Source organism: Eimeria maxima, genomic scaffold (assembly GCF_000499605.1).
Source record: "Eimeria maxima Weybridge genomic scaffold, Emw_scaff361, whole genome shotgun sequence".
Lineage (NCBI taxonomy): Eukaryota > Apicomplexa > Conoidasida > Eucoccidiorida > Eimeriidae > Eimeria > Eimeria maxima.
The window spans coordinates 15,754-31,584 of record NW_013566451.1 but is presented as its reverse complement, the minus strand read 5'-3'; the positions used below and the strand labels follow the sequence as shown (position 1 = coordinate 31,584).

The 15,831-nt window shown below is 49.9% G+C and overlaps 2 protein-coding genes across 2 annotated transcripts; both read left to right on the top strand.

Annotated features, from left to right (window-relative positions):
- Positions 1-3,768: 3,768 nt before the first annotated feature.
- On the top strand, positions 3,769-4,968 carry EMWEY_00030120 (hypothetical protein; the record flags this gene model as incomplete). Its single annotated transcript, XM_013481596.1, has 4 exons — positions 3,769-3,857; positions 3,999-4,133; positions 4,252-4,359; positions 4,905-4,968. The coding sequence occupies 4 exons, from the start codon at positions 3,769-3,771 to the stop codon at positions 4,966-4,968; spliced, it is 396 nt and encodes a 131-aa protein (XP_013337050.1).
- Positions 4,969-9,106: 4,138 nt separating this feature from the next.
- Positions 9,107-12,582, top strand: EMWEY_00030110 (hypothetical protein, conserved; the record flags this gene model as incomplete). The annotated part of the gene is made up of 8 exons (XM_013481595.1): positions 9,107-9,202; positions 9,395-9,458; positions 9,558-9,626; positions 10,366-10,505; positions 10,807-10,900; positions 11,247-11,356; positions 11,767-11,805; positions 12,358-12,582. 8 exons carry the CDS (start codon positions 9,107-9,109, stop codon positions 12,580-12,582), a joined length of 837 nt encoding a protein of 278 aa, XP_013337049.1.
- Positions 12,583-15,831: the final 3,249 nt, after the last annotated feature.

Below are 15,831 nucleotides of genomic sequence, written 5' to 3'. Positions count from 1 at the left end.
TATGAGTGGAATTGGATGATTTGAAGCAGGGCGATGGCTCGAGGCATTTATGAGGCGTTGTGGGGGTTGGTAAGTGTACGGAGTCGTTGTGCAGGTGAGGACGCAATGTTGGCGAATAAGAAGGGTGTTTAAAGATGGGGGCGTGTGCGACGTGGAAGAGGGAGGGTGTAGTGCCGTGATATTTGTTTGCCATAGAGAGTACGTTCGGGAACGGGTTCGTGTATTGATTGGTGCTGTTGCGCGAAAGGAGGTGTTGGGTTTTTCGACGTTGCGTTGGTGGAATATTGCTTTTACGATTGCACGAAGTATACCCTTGCTTTTGCAGTCTGCATCAGGGAGAAGGGCCGTGTGTTTCGTCACGCTACCAGGTGAAAAAGGTTTTATGCTGCGACCAGGCGGTTTCAGCGTGAAGGCGGTGGTGAGATCGCATGACCTCAGCCACTCAGCCCCATTATGCATTGCAACGTGCATTGATCGTTTGCACTAGTATCGCTTGTAAGCTGTGGAGGAAGGAGGAGATGCTGGCGTGAATACAGACTAGGACGCTCGACCGTATCATGATCTTGTAATCGGAGCAGTGTAGAATTAACTGCATTGATAGGAGGGTTGCGCGTGTGCCAATATCGATGCCGGCGTTTTGCAACTGGCGTTTGGGAAGCAGGCGATGGTGTAGGGGCATGCACAGCCATAGAGAGTACGTTCGGGAACGGGTTCGTGTATTGATTGGTGCTGTTGCGCGAAAGGAGGTGTTGGGTTTTTCGACGTTGCGTTGGTGGAATATTGCTTTTACGATTGCACGAAGTATACCCTTGCTTTTGCAGTCTGCATCAGGGAGAAGGGCCGTGTGTTTCGTCACGCTACCAGGTGAAAAAGGTTTTATGCTGCGACCAGGCGGTTTCAGCGTGAAGGCGGTGGTGAGATCGCATGACCTCAGCCACTCAGCCCCATTATGCATTGCAACGTGCATTGATCGTTTGCACTAGTATCGCTTGTAAGCTGTGGAGGAAGGAGGAGATGCTGGCGTGAATACAGACTAGCTGCGAGCTGGCATTCATGATCTTGTAATCGGAGCAGTGTAGAATTAACTGCATTGATAGGAGGGTTGCGCGTGTGCCAATATCGATGCCGGCGTTTTGCAACTGGCGTTTGGGAAGCAGGCGATGGTGTAGGGGCATGCACAGCCTTGGCTGAGCACTGATACAAGGGGTGTTTGGCATGGACGCTTGATTGTGTGGTGGCAGTCAAGCACTGCTTGCAATTGCGTTAATATAATGTTGTTAATAAACCTGCGTGGGGCTCCGGAGACTCGGTGTATTTTTAGGCTTCACAAAGAATGGAATGCCAGTGAAGAAACGGTTCAGTGTTATGCATGCGCTTTGGGTTTTGCGCATGCATTGTTATAATTGTGCACATTACGTGATTAAGTGCATCGAAGTACGTCTTACGGCTGACGCGAATTTGATGTAAGCTCCAGTAACACTGGAAACTGTGATGCAGCGAAGGAAACAGCAAGCATTGCTTTGTTGAGGCCGAATATGCGTGTGAGTGGAAGCGCATGAGTTGAAGCCCAGAGATGATAGGATGCATTGATTGAGCGATGAGGGTTCGCACGTGTATGGAGGTATGGCGCAGGTGATGATGCAATGTTAGAGAATGAGAAGAGGTTATACGTATCAAGGCGGTTGCGACGCGGAAGAGGTAGGCTGGAGTGCGGTGATGAGGGTTTTGCGGCATAGAGTGTACGTTCGGCAACACGTGCGTGAAGTGATTGGTTCTGCTGGGCGAAGGGAGCTGTTGCGACCTTGTGTGCATGTTGGAGGAAAAACCGAGGAAACCCCGTTGCTACGACAATGAAATGTATATTGGTATTTGGTAGAAATGCCGTGTTTGTCGAGGATATATCAGCTGAAGTAAAGTCTGTGGTGCGACCAGGCGGTTTAGGCGTGAAGGCGGTGGTGAGATCGCACGACCGCAGCCACTCTGCCGCAATGTGCATTGCAACGTGCATTTGTCTGTCGCAGCTGTATCGTTTGTAGTCTGTGGAGGTGAAAGTTGGAGGTGTTGACGTGGATAAGAGCTAGCTGCGAGTTGGCATTGATGATCTTCTAATGGCACAACGGTACAGCTAGTTGCATTCACACGAGGGTTGCGCGTTTGCTAGTCCCTATGCCTTGTTTTGTAACCGGTGCCTGGCAAGCAGAGGGTGGTGCGAGGGCATGCAGAGCTTTGGCTGAGCATTGATAGAACGCGTTTTCGACATGGATACGCGATTGTGTGGGGCTAGTCAGGGATTCCGGCTGCATTTGCGTGAATGCGAGGCTTTCAATAAGCATGGTTGGGGCTCCGAAGACTGAGTGTTTGCACAGGTTTCACGAAGGATGGAATATAGGAGAATTGCCAGTTGAGCATTGTGCATGGGCTTTGGGTTTTCTGCATGTTGAGTAACTTCATTGTTATCATTCTGTTCGGTAGGTGATTAAGTGCATTGAACTATGCCTTAGGGTCGAAGCAGGCTTTGACCTAAGCACGCTTGACACTGGCAACTGTGAAGGAAACAGCAAGCATTGCTTTGCTGAGGCCAACTACACGTATGAGTGGAAGTGGATAAGTTGAAGCAGGGCGATGGCATGAGGCATTTAGGAAGTGTTGTGGGGGTTGGTAAGTGTATGGAGGCGGTGTCCAGTTGAGGATGCAATGTTGAAGAATTAGATGGGGCTATCAGTATCGCGGCGTCTGCGACGTAGTACAGGAAGCGTGGACAACAGTGATGAGGATATTTGTTTGCCGTAGAGAGTACGTTCGGGAACGCGTGCTTGAATCGGTTGGTGCTGTTTCGGGAAAGGAGCTGTTGTGACCTTGCACGTAGCGTGGGTTGAATATCGCTTTCACGACTGTGCACTGTTCAGCTTTTCGTTTGCTATTTGGATGTGGTAGAAGGGCCGTCTTCGTCGGCAAGGTGTCGGTTAAAGCGAAGTGTGTGCAGCGCACAAAACGTTCAGGCGTGAGGGCGGTGGTGAGTTTTCATGACCTCAGTCGCCCGGCGCCAATGTGCACCGCAACGTGCATTGACCTGTCGCAATGGTATCGTTTTTACGCTGTGGAGGTGAAATGTGTAGATGTTGTCGTGGGTACAGGCTAGCAGAGAGTTGGCATTCATGGTCTTTTAATGGGACAACTGTAGGATTAATTGCATTGATAGGAGGGTTGCCCGTGTGGCAATATCTATGCCGGGTTTCGTAACCGGCGTCTGGAAAGCAGGCGGTGTTGTGGGGGAATATTTAGCGATGGCTGAGCATTGATACAACGTGGCATTGGCACGGATAGTTGATTGTGTGGGATCCGTCAAGGATTTGTATTGCATTTGTGTTAGTGTGAGGCTGTTCATTTGCCTGATTGGGCATCGCGCGACTGACAGTTTATTGGTTTCACGATGGATGGGATGCCAGTGAAGAATCAGTTTAGCACTATCCATGGTCTGTGGGATTTCCGCAGGTTGAGTAATTGCATTGTTCCCGTTGTGTTCGACTTGTGAATACGTGCATCGAAATATGTCTTATGGTTAAAGTAGGCACTGATCTCAGCTCGCGTGACACTGAAAGCTGTCGTGCAGCGAAGGAAACAGCAAGCGTTGTTTTGTTGAGGCCGAATATACATGTGAAAGGAATTGGATGATTTGAAGCAGGGCGATGGCACGAGGCATTTAGGAAGCGTTGTGGGGGTTGGTAAGTGTATGGAGGCGTTGTGCAGGTGAGGCTGCAATGTTAGAAAATGAGAAGGGGCTATGCGGATCGAAGGGGCGCCAGCAAGGAAGGGGAAGGGTGGAGTGCGGTGGACACATGGTTGTCTTGCCACAGAGAGTGCGTTCGGCAACTCGTGCGTGAAATAACTGGTGCTGTTGCTCAAAAGGAGCTGTTGTAACCTTGTATGTAGCGTGGGTGGAATGTCTGTCTTATGAATCTGCAAAGGCTAGCATTTCTTGTGCTGTTGGTATGTGGCAGGAATGACGTGTTTGTCGTCACGGTGCCAGGTGAACCGAAGTCTGTGGTGCGACCAGGCGGTTTCAGCGTGAAGGCGTTGCTGAGGTCGCATGACCTCGGCCACTCGGCACCAATGAGCATTGATCTGTCACCGTGGTATCGTCTGCCTGCTGTGGAGGTGAAAGGTGGAGATGTTGCCGTGGATACACGCTAGCGCCGAGTTGGCATTGATGGCTTTGTAATGGTATAAGCGTAGACTTGATTGCATTGATAGGGGGCTTGCGCGTGTGCCAATCTCTGTGCCGGCTTTTTCAAGCGGCATTGGGGAAGCAGACGATGGTATATGGGGATACAAACAGGCTTTGATGAGGATTTGCACAGCGTATGCTCTACAATGATACTTGATTGGGTCGGGCCCAATCAAGGAATTAGGCTGCATTTGCGTCAATTTAATGCCCTTAATAACCATTCTTGGGGCGCTGGTAACTGATTGCTTGTTTAGGCTTCACGAAGGATGAATTGCCAGTGAAGAATCAGTTCAGTGTTGTGCATCCTCTTTGGGGTTTCCGTATGTTGAGCAACTACCCCATTGTTCTCATTCTGTTCGCTACGTGATAAAGTGCATAGAACCATGTCTTATGATTGCAGCGGGCTTTGACCTCAGCATCCGTGGCATTGGAAGCTGTGATATACTGAAGCATGAAACAAGCATTGCTCTGGTGGGGCCGAATATACGTGTGAGTGGAAGTTGATGAGTTGAAGCAGGGCGATGACACGATGTATTTAGGTGGCGTTGTGGGGGTTGGTAGGTGTATGGAGGCGCTGCGTAGGTGAGGATGCAATGTTAGAAAATGAGAAGGGGCTTTAAATATGGCGGAGGCTGCGACGGGGACGAGGGAGGGTGGAGTGTGAATTTCTTTGCCATAGGCAGTGCGTTCGGGATCGGGGGAGTGTACTTATAGGTGCTGTTGCGCTGAAGGAGTGGTTGTGACCTTGTGTTAATCCTGTGTGGAACATCCCTGGTACGACTGTGAAACGTAGAGTCGGAAACCGGGAAGGGGTTTTAAAGATAGTTCGAAAATGAGAAGGGGCTATAAAGTGGTAGCGCCTGCAAGGTGGACGACGGAGAGTGGAGTGCGGCGATAAGGGCGTTTCTGGCTGTAGAGAGTACGTTCAGGAGCACGTGCATGAACTGGCGTGTGCTGCTTGGCGAAAGCACCTGTTGTGGCCTTGTACGTAGTGTGGGTGGTGCATCCCTATTACGACTGTGCAAAGTACAGCATTTAGCTAGCTGTTGGTATGTTGCAGAAGCGCCGTGTTTGCCGTCAAGGTATCAGGTGAAGAGGATTGTGTGCTGCGACCAAGCGGTTTCGGCGTGAGCGTAGTTTCGAGATCGCATGAACTCAGCCGCTCGGCCCCAATGTGCATTGCAGTTGGCGTTAAACTGTCGCAGCGGTATCGTTCGTCTGCCGTTGAGGTGAAAGGGGGAGTTTTTGCCGTGGATGTAGGGTACCGGAGAATTGGTTTTGACGGTTTTGTAATTTCACAAGTGTAGAATGAATTGCAATGATAGGAGGGTTGCGCCTGTGCCTATCTGCGATGCAGTGAAGGATACAGCAAGTTTTGCTTTTTTGAGGACGTATATGCGTGTGAGTGGAAGTGGATGGGTTGAAGCCCAGCGATGGCATGAAGTATTAAGGAGGCGATGTTGGTTCGTAAGTGTATGGAGGTACGGCTCAGGTGTGGATTGAAAGTTGCAGAATGAGAATGGGCTAAAAGTATAGCGGCGTCTGCGAGGTGGACGAGAGAGGGTGGAGTGCGGTGATGAGGTGATGTGTTTGCCATAGGAAGTGCGTTAGGGAACTTGGGTGTGTACTGATTGGCGCTGTTGCTAGAAAGGAGCTGTTTACTGTTGGCGGTAGGTAGAAGGGCCGTGTTTGTCGTCGCATTATCGGCTGAAAAGGATTGTGTGTTGTGACCAGGGCGTTCAAGCCCGAAGGGGGTAGTTAGACCGCATAACCCAAGCCACTCGCCCGCAGTGCGTATTCCGACATGCTTTAATCTGTCACAGTGGTATAGTTTGCAAGCTGTGGAGGTGAAAGGCGGAAATGTTGGCGTGGATACGTGCTAGCGGCGAGTTGACATCGATGCTCTTGTAGTGGCACATGTGTAAAAATAATTGCATTGATAAGAGGACTGCGCGTGTGCCACTCTCTATGGCGGCGTTTTAGCCAGCATTCGCATGCAGAGCTTTGGGTGAGCATTGGTACAACTTGCGTTCGACATGGATACGTGATTGTGTTGTGCCAGTCAAGGATTTTGGTTTGCATTTGAGTTAATCTAATACTGTTAATAAGTCCCCTGAGGATCTGTCGAATGAATGTTTGTATAGGCTTCACTAAGGATGCAGTGTCAGTGAAGAATCCGTTCGTTGTTATCCGTGCGCATTGGGTTTTGAGCATGCTGAATAACTGCCCTGTTATTGTTGTGCCCTCTGTGTGATTACTTGCATCGAGCTATTTCTTATGGTTGATGTGGGCTTTGATCTCAGCTCGCTTGACAGTGGAAGATGTGATGCAGTGAAGGAAACAGCATGCATTGCTTTGTTGAGGCCGAGTATGCGTGTGAGTGGAAGCGAATGAGCTGAAGCGCAGAGATGACATGATGCATTGATTGAGCGATGAGGGTTCGCAAGTGTATGGAGGTATGGCGCAGGTGATGATGCAATGTTAGAGAATGAGAAGAGGTTATACGTATCGAGGCGGTTGCGACGCGGAAGAGGTAGGCTGGAGTGCGGTAATGAGGATTGTGCGGCATAGAATGTACGTTCGGCAACGCGTAGGGGAAATGATTGGCTCTGGTGCGCAAAAGGAGCTGTTGTGATCTGGTGTGGAGCTTGCGTTGAACGCCCCTTGTACGACAATGAAATGTGGTTGGTTGGTACTTGTGGACGCACATGGCGCGTAGCGCCTGAGGATGCACTGCTGGAGAATGATTAGGGGCTATAAGTATTGCGGCGGCTGGGGCGTCGAAGAGGAAGGGTGGAGTGCGGTGATGAGATTTGTTTTCAATAGGCCGTGCGTTCTGTTTCGCCAGCTTATGCTGATTGGTGCTGTTGCGCAAACGGAGCGTTTGTGAAGCTGCATATTAGGTTGCGTTGTGCGAGTGTGCAACGTAGTATTTCGTGTGCTGTAAGCATGTGGTAGAAGGGCCGTGCGAAAAGGTATCAGCTGAAGGGAAGGGTGTGGTGCGACCAGGCGCTTCCGGCGTGAAGGCGGTGGTGAGATCGCAGGAACTCTGACTCTGGTCTTCAATGTGCATTGCAACGTGCATTGATCTACTACAGTGGTGTCGTTTGTCTGCTGTGGAAGTGGAAGGCCGGCATGTTGGCGTGGATAGAGGCTAGCGGCGAGTTAGCATTGATGGTCTTGTAATAGCACAACTGTAGACTTGATTGTATTGATAGGAGGCTCGCACGTCTGCCACACGAACCTTTTCAAGCTTCAATTGGGCAGCAGGCGATGGTGTGAGGGGATACTCAGCTTTGGTTGAGCATTGGTAGTATTTGTGGTTGAGATTGTTGCTTCACTGTGTGGAGCCAGTCAAAGATTTAGGTTGCTTTTTATGAGACTGTTAATCAGCCTGTTTGGGGCTCTCTCGACTAACCGTTTCTACAGGCTTTACGAAGTATGCAACGCCACTTCAGCGTTATGCATGCACTTTGGGTTTTCGCCTGTTGAGTAAATGCAATGAAATCATTGTGCCGCCCTTCCGATTGGGTCCTTTGAACTCAGATTTAAAGCGGTCTTTCATCGCAGCAGTCGCCACACTGGAAGCTGTGATGCAATGAAGGAAACAGCAAGCATTGCTTTGTTGAGGCCGAATATACGTGTGAGTGGAAGTGCAAGTGTTGAAACTGGGCAATTGCATGACGTATTTAGAACGATGATGAGCGGTTCCACGTGAGGTGTTGTGCAGGAGAGGAAGGAATGCTGGAGAATGAAAAGGGTCCGTAAAGATGGCGGCGGTTGCGGCATGGAAGAGGTAGGGTGGCATGCACTGATGAGGAGGTTTATTTGCCATAGGCAGTGCGTTAGGGATCACGAGCGTGTACTGATTGGTGCTGTTGCGCGAAAGGAGCTGTTGTAACCTTGTACGTCGCCTGGGTGGAATGCCTGCCTTACGAATGTGCAAATCATACCATTTCGTGCTCTGTTGGTATGTGGCAGAAAGGGCGTGTTTCTCGTCAATGTGTCAGCTAAACCAAAGTGTGTGCTGCCACCAGGCGATTTCGCCATGAAGACGGTGGTGAGGTCGCATGACCTCAGTCACTTGACACCAATGTTGCAACAATGCCAGTGGCATCATTAATAGGCCGTGGAACTGAAGGCTGGAGATGCTGGCGTGGATACATGAGCGCCGATTTGGCATTGATGATTTTGTAATGGTAGAATTATTTGCATTGATAGCAGGGTGGCGTGCGTGCTAATCTCTATTCCGGCGTTCTGGCCGGCTTGTGCGAAGCAGTCGATGGTGGGAGGGGATAAACAGGCTTTGGGGAGGATTTACAACGTCACAATGATACTTGATTGCTTGGGGCCAGCCAAGGATTTAGGTTGCATTTGCGCTGGCGTCATGCTGTTAATAACCCTTCTTGGGGGCCTCGCAACTAAGTGTTTGTATAGGCTTCACGAAGGACGGAATGTCAGTGAAGAGTCAGTTATGCGTTATGCATACGCTTTGGGTTTTCGCCTGTTGAGTAACTGCATTGTTACCATGTTGCCCGCTAAGTGATTAGGCGCATCGAACTATGTCTTGTGGTTGAAAGCCATTTTGAGCTCAGCATCCGTGGCAGTGACAGTTGTGATGCACTGAATGAAACAACAGGCATTGCTTTGTTGAGGTCGAATATACCTGTGAATGGAAGTGGATAAGCTGAATCAGGGCGATGGTATGACGTATTTAGGACGGCGATGAGCGGTTCCAAGTGTAATGGGTATGGATGCAGGCGAGGATGCAATGCTGGAGAATGAGAAGAGGGTATAAGTATCGCGGCTGTTACGACGTGGAAGAGGGAGGGATGAATGCACTGATGAGGAACTGTATTTGGCATAGGCTGTAAGTCCGGGATGGAGAGCGTGTATTTGTTGGTGCTAGTGCGCGTATGGAGCTGTGGTGGCCTTGTAAAAAGCGTGGGTGGGCCCTCGCTGATACGACCTTGCAAAGTAAGCATTTCGTGTGCTGTTGGCAAGTGGTAGAAGGGCAGTGTTTGTCGACACGGTACAGGTGGAGAGGAGTTTGTGCAGCGACGAGGCAGTTCCGGAGTGAAGCCGTTGTTGAGATCGCATGACCTCAGCCGCTCTGCACCAATGTGCATTGCGCTGTACGTTTATCTGTCGCAGTGGTATCGTTTGCAGGCTGTGGAGGTGAAAGGTGGAGTTGTTGGCGTGGATGTAGGCTACCGGCGAGTTGGCATTGACGGTCTTTTAACAGCACAAATGCAGAATTAGTTGCATTGATAGGAGGCGCGCGCTTGTGCCAGTCTCTCTGCAGGTTGTGCAAGTGTCGTTTGGGAAGCAGGAGCAGTTGTTGGGGCGTACGCAGCCTTGGCTGAGCACTGGTACAATTTGTGGTTGAGACGGTTGGTCAGTAAGTGCACTGTAATCATTGTGCTCGCAACGTGCTGAAGTGCATCGAAATATATCGTCTGGTTGAAGCGCGTTTTGATCTCAGCATCCGTGACACCTGAAGCTGTAATGCAGTGGGGGAAACAACAAGCATTGCTATGTTGAGGCCAAATATACGTGCAGTGAAAGTACAGGAGTTGAAACTCAACGATAGCATGAGACATTTAGGAAGCGTTGTGCGGATTTGCACATGTATGGGGGCGTTGGGCACGTGATGCAGCAATAGCAGAGGATAAGAAGGGGCTATAAGTATCGCGATGGCTGCTACATGGAAGAGGGAGGGTAAAGTGCGGTGGTCAGGAGGTTCGTTTGCCATAGGCAGTGCGTTCGGGATCGGGGGGGGTGTATTGTTTGGTGCTGTTGCGTGAAGGGAGCGGTTCTGACATTGTATGGGTTTTGCGTGCCAACTCCCTGGCACGCGTGTGAAAAATATATTTAGAAGCTCAGAAGACATTTTAATATTAGTTACAATAAAATGGGGCTTTAATGATGCCAGCGACTGTGGCGTCGAAGAAGTAGCGAGGTTATGAAGGGGGTTCTTGCCATAGAGAGTACGTTCAGGAGCGCGTGCCTGCACGAAAGAAGCTGTTGTGGCCTCGTACGTAGCATGGCTGGGAATTCGCTGATACGAATTTGCTAAGTAAGCATTTCGTGTGCCGTTGACAAGTGGTAGAAGGGCCGTGTTTGTCGGCATGGTACAGGTAGAGAGGAGACTGTGCTGCGCCCAGCCGGTTCCGGCGTGAAGGCGGTGGTGACAATGCATGACGTCAGCCACGCAGCACCAATGTGCATTGCAAGACGTACTGATCTGTCGCAGTGGTATCGTTTGCACGCTGTGGAGGTGAAAGGCGGAGATGTTGCCTTGGATACATGCTAGTGGCGAGTTGACATTGATCGTCTCTTAATAGCACAACTGCCGAATTAATTGCGTTGAGGGTCGCGTGCGCGCTGAACTCTACGCCGGCTTTTTTAAGTAGCGTCTGGGAAGGAGGCGATGGTCAAAGGGCATACCCAGCTTTGGCTGACCATTGGTACAACTTGTGGTTCAGATAGTTCTTATAGTGTGTTGCAACCGTTAAAGAATTAGGTTGGATTGGTAAATGTGAGTATGTTAATAAGCCTGCTTGACGCTTTCGCGACAGATTGTTTGTATAGGTTTCTCGAAGGATGGAATGTCAGAGAAGAATCACTGGCTATCCTTGCGCTTCGGGTTTACGCGTGATCAAGAAGTGCATTGTAATCATTGTGCTCCCAATGCGCTTAAGTGCATCGAACTATGCCGTATGCTTGAGGAGGGCTTTTATATCAGCATCCGTGACACTCGAAGCTGTGATGCACTGAAGGAAAGAGCAAGCATTCCTTTGTCAAGGCCGAGTACACATGTGAGCGAAAGTACAGGAGTTGAAGCCCAGCGATGGCGTGAGGGATATAGGAACCGTTGTGTGGGTTGGTGAATGTATGGAGACATGGCCCGGGTGACGACGGGATGATGGAAAATGAGAAGGGGCTTTGAAGATGGCGGCGGCTGAGACGTGGAAGACGGAGAGTGGAGTGTGGTGATGGGGGGATTTTCTTGCCGTAGGCAGTGCGTTCGGGATCGGGGATGTGTATTGGTTGGTGCTGGTGCGCGAAAGGAGCCGTTGTGGCCTTGTAAATAGCGTAGCTGGGAAAGCGCTGGCCCGAATTTGCAAAGTAAGCATTTCGTTTGCTGTTGGCATGTGGTAGAAGTGCTGCGTGTACCGCCAAGGTACAAGTGAAGAAGAATGTGTGCTGGGATTTGGACAAATCAGATCAATTCACGTTGGTCGGCCCCAACGTGAATTGATCTATCGCAGTGGTATCGTTTGTAGGCTGTGGAGGTGAAAGGTGGAGTTGTTGGCGTGGATGCAGGCTAGCGGCCAATTGGCATTGATGGTCTTGTGGTGGGACAAGTGTAGAATTAATTGCATTGATGAGAGGGTCGCGCACGTGCCAGTCTCTCTGCAGGATTTTTACGGGGCGTTTGGGAAGCAGGTGATGGTATTAGAGTGTACACCGTCATGGATGAGTGTTGGGACAACGTATGTGAGATGGAGGGTGGATGTTTGAGGGTGTGGTGCCAGTCAAGGATTTGGGATGGAGTCGAGGATGTGAGGCTGTTAGTAAGCCTATTTGGTGTTCGGCGGACTGAGTGTTTCGATATGTTTCACGAAGGATGGGGTGTTAGTGAAGAGTCAGTTCAAGGTTATGCATGCGTTTTGGGTTTCCGCATGTTGAGTAACTGCATTGTTATCATTGTGTCCGCTGTGTGATTAAATGCATCGAACTATGTCTAATGGGTGCAGTGGGCTTTCATCTCTGCTCGCGTGCAGTGAAAGCTGTGATGCAGAGAAGAAAACAGCAAGCATTGCTTTGTTGAGGCCTAATTCACCTGAGTGGGGAAGTACATGAGTTGACGCAGGGCAGTGGCATGAGATATTTAGGAATCGATGTGGGTTAGTAAGTGTATGGGGGCGTTGAGCAGGTGAAGATTCAATGTTGGGGAATGAGAATTGGCTATGAGACCTTAGAAAGTACTTTCGGGATCGCTGGTGTGTATTTATTGGTGCTGTTGCGCGAAAGGAGCCGTTGTAAAGTTGTATGAGTTTTCCGTGGAACATCCCCGGTAAAACTGCGAAACGTTTAACCCTTGGTTTCCTATTTGCATGTGGTAGAATGGCTATGCTTCGTACCATCTAATGGAGAATGTCCTGCGACCAGGAGGTTTTGGCGTGAAGGCGGTGGTGGGGTCGCATGACCTCAGCCGCCCGGCAACAATGTGCGTTGCAGTTTGGGTTGATCTGTCGCAGTGGTATCGCTTTTACGCTGTGGAGGTGAAAGGCGGAAATGTTGTGTTGGCATTGCATGCTAGCTGCGAGTTGGCATTGATGGTCTTGTAATAGGACAAGTATATAATTAATTGCATTGGTTGGATGGTAGCATGTGTGTCAATCTCTATGCCGGCTTTTTTGTCGGGTTTTGGGAAGCAGGCTTAGGTGTGAAGGTATAAAAACGCTTGGTTGGGCGTTGGTACGACGTATGTTCGCCATGAATCCTTGACTGTGCGAGACCACAAGGATTTTGGTTGGATTCGTTAGTGTGAGGCTGTTAATAAGCCTGCTTGGGGCTTTCGCTACAGCGTATATGATTGGTTGATTGCGTGGGGCCAGTCAAGGATTTAGGTTACATTTGCGTTAATGTAATGCTATTAATAAGCTTGCTTGGGGCCCTCGCGACTGAGTGATCGTTATGTATGGGCTTTGGGTTTTGCGGATGTTGAGTAACTGCATTGTCATCATGGTGCCTGCTACGCGATTAACTGCATCGAACTACATTTAATGGATGAAGCGTATTTTGAGCTCAGCATCCGTGGCAGTGGAAGCTGTGATGCAGCGAAGGAAACAGCAAGCACTGCTTTGTTGAGGCCGACTGTATGTGCAAATGGAAGTGGTTGTGTTGAAACCCAGCGATGGCTTGAGGTATTTAGGAGGCGTGGTGGGGGTTGGTAAATGTATGGAGGCGTTGTGCACGTGATGATGCAATGTTACAGAATGAGAAGGGGCTATAAGTGTCGCGGCGGCTGCGAGGTGGAAAAGGGTGAGTGGAGGACGGGGATAGGGGGTTTTGTGTGGCATAGAAAGTATGTTCGACAATGCTTGCGTGAATCGACTGGTGTTGCTGCGAGAAAGGAGGGGTTGTGGCCTTGTACGTAGGGAGTTGGAATATAGCTCTTGTGCCTGTGCAAAGTATAGTTTTTCGTTTGCTGTTGGCATGGAGCAGGAGGTGTGTTTTCGGTTGAAAAGATATCATCTGACGAGGAGTGTGTTGTGCACCAGGCGGCTTCAGCGTGAAGGTGGTGCTGTGATCGCATCAGCTCACAAACCCAGCAGACGTGTGCATTGCAACGTGCACTGACCTGTGGCAGCGGTATCGTTTGCAAGCTGTGGAGGCAAGCTGTGGAGGTGAAAGTTGGAAATGTTGGCGTGGATACAGGTTAGCGGCGAGCTGCCATTGATGTTTTTGTAATGTCACAAGTGTAGAGTTAATTGCATGGATAGGAGGGTTGCGCGTGTGCCAATCTCTATGACGGGCTTTTGTAACCGGCTTTGGGGAAAGACGCGATGGTGTGGGGGCATACACAGCCTCTGCTGAGCATACAACGTTTGGCTGGCATTGCTACTTGATTGCGTGGTGCCAGGCACGGATTCAGGTAGCATTTACGTTAATGTAGGGCTGTTAATTAACGTTTTGGGGGCTCTCGCGACTGTGTGTTTGTATAGGTTTCGCGAATGATGATATGTCGGTGAAGAATCAGTTCAGCGTTAACGCATGTGCTTTTCGCATGTTGAATAACTGCATTGTTATCATTGTGCCCCCTATGTGATTAGGTGCATCGTTATCTCCTATGGTTGAAGTTGGACTTCCTCTGCCGCTCTGATGCACTAAAGGAAACCGCACGCATTGCTTTGTTGAGGCCGAATATGCGTGTGAATGGAAGTGCATGAGTTGAAGCACGGCGATGATATGAGGTATTTTGGAAGGGTTGTGAGGGTTCGTTAGTGTGGAGCGCTAACTATCGGGGCGGCTACGAGGTGGAAGAGAGCCGGTGGAGCGCGGTGACCAGCGGATTTGCTTGCCATATGCAGTCCGTTTGCGATCGCGGTTGTGTATTGATTGGTGATGTTGCGAGAAAGGAGCTGTTGTGGCCTTGTACGTAGCGTGGGTGGAATATATACTTCTTACGCCTGCGCAAAATATGGCTCTTCGTTTGCTGTTGGATTGGAGCAGGAGGTGCGTTTTTTTAGTTGAACAGAGATGAGCTGAAGGGGAGTGTGTTGTGCGACTATTCGGTTTAGGCATGAAGGCGGTGATAGGTTCGCATGTCCTCAGGCCCTCGGCCGCAATGTAAATTGCAAGGTGAGCTGATCTGTGGCAGCCGTATCGTTTGTAAGCTGTGCAGGTGAGAGGTGGAGTTGCTGCCTTGAATACATACTAGCGGCGAGTTGGTATTGTTTTCCTAATGACACAAGTGTAGAAGTAGTTGCATTGATAGGTGGGTTGCACTCGTGCGAGTCTCTATGCCGGGTTTTTGTAGCCGGCAATTGGGAAGGAGGTGACGGGTGAGAGAATAAAAAGGCTTGGCTGAGCATTTGCGCAACGCGAGTTCGAAGTTGATACTTGATTGTGTGGTGCCAGTCAAGGATTTAGGTTGAATCTGCTTTTATGTGAGGGTGTCAATAAGCCTTCTTGGGACATTCGCGACTGGGTGTTTGTATAGGCTTTACGAAGGATGGGATGCCGTTGAAGAATCAGTTCAGTGTTATGCATACGTTGAGGGTTTTGCGCATGTTGAGTAACTACATTGTCATGGGGCCCGATATGTGATTAACTGCATCCGACCTTTCCTCAGGACAGAAGCTGGGTTTGATATCAGCCCCAGGCACTGGAGGCTGTGATGCAGTGAAGGACGCAGCAGCCATTGCTTTGTTGGGGCCGAATATACGTGTAAGTGGAAGTGCAGGAGTTGATGTTCAACGATAGCACCAGGTATTTATAAACCAATAGGGCTTCTTCAGTGTATGGAAGCATGGCACGGGTGAGGATGTAATGTTCAAGAGTGAGAAGGGGCTTTAAAGTTGGCGGCGTCTGCGACGAGGATGACGGAGAGTGGAATCCGGTGATGAGGGGATTTCGTGGCATAGCTAGTGTGTTAGGGATCGGGGTTTGCATTGATTGGTGTTGTTTCGCGAAAGGAGCTGTTATGACCTTGCAGTGAAGCTTGCGTGGAAAATCTCCGGACCGAATGTGGAAAAGGATAGCTTTCCGGTTCCTCTTTGGATGCGATAAAAAGGGCATGCTTGCCGCCAAGGTATCAGGTGAAGCGAAGTATGTGCTGACACCGAGCGTTTTCGGCGTGAAGGCGGTGCTCAGGTCGCATGACCTCAGCCGCCCCGCACCAATGTGCATCGCAAAGTGCGTTGATCTGTCGCAGTGGTATCGTGTGTATGCTGTGGAGGTGAAAGCTGCAGATGTTGCCTTGCATAGAGGCTGGAGGCGAGGTGGCATACATGGTCTTGTAAAAACACAAATGTAGAATTAGTTTCAATGATAGGAGGGTAGTGCATGCACCAGTTTTTTGTTGGGCCTTG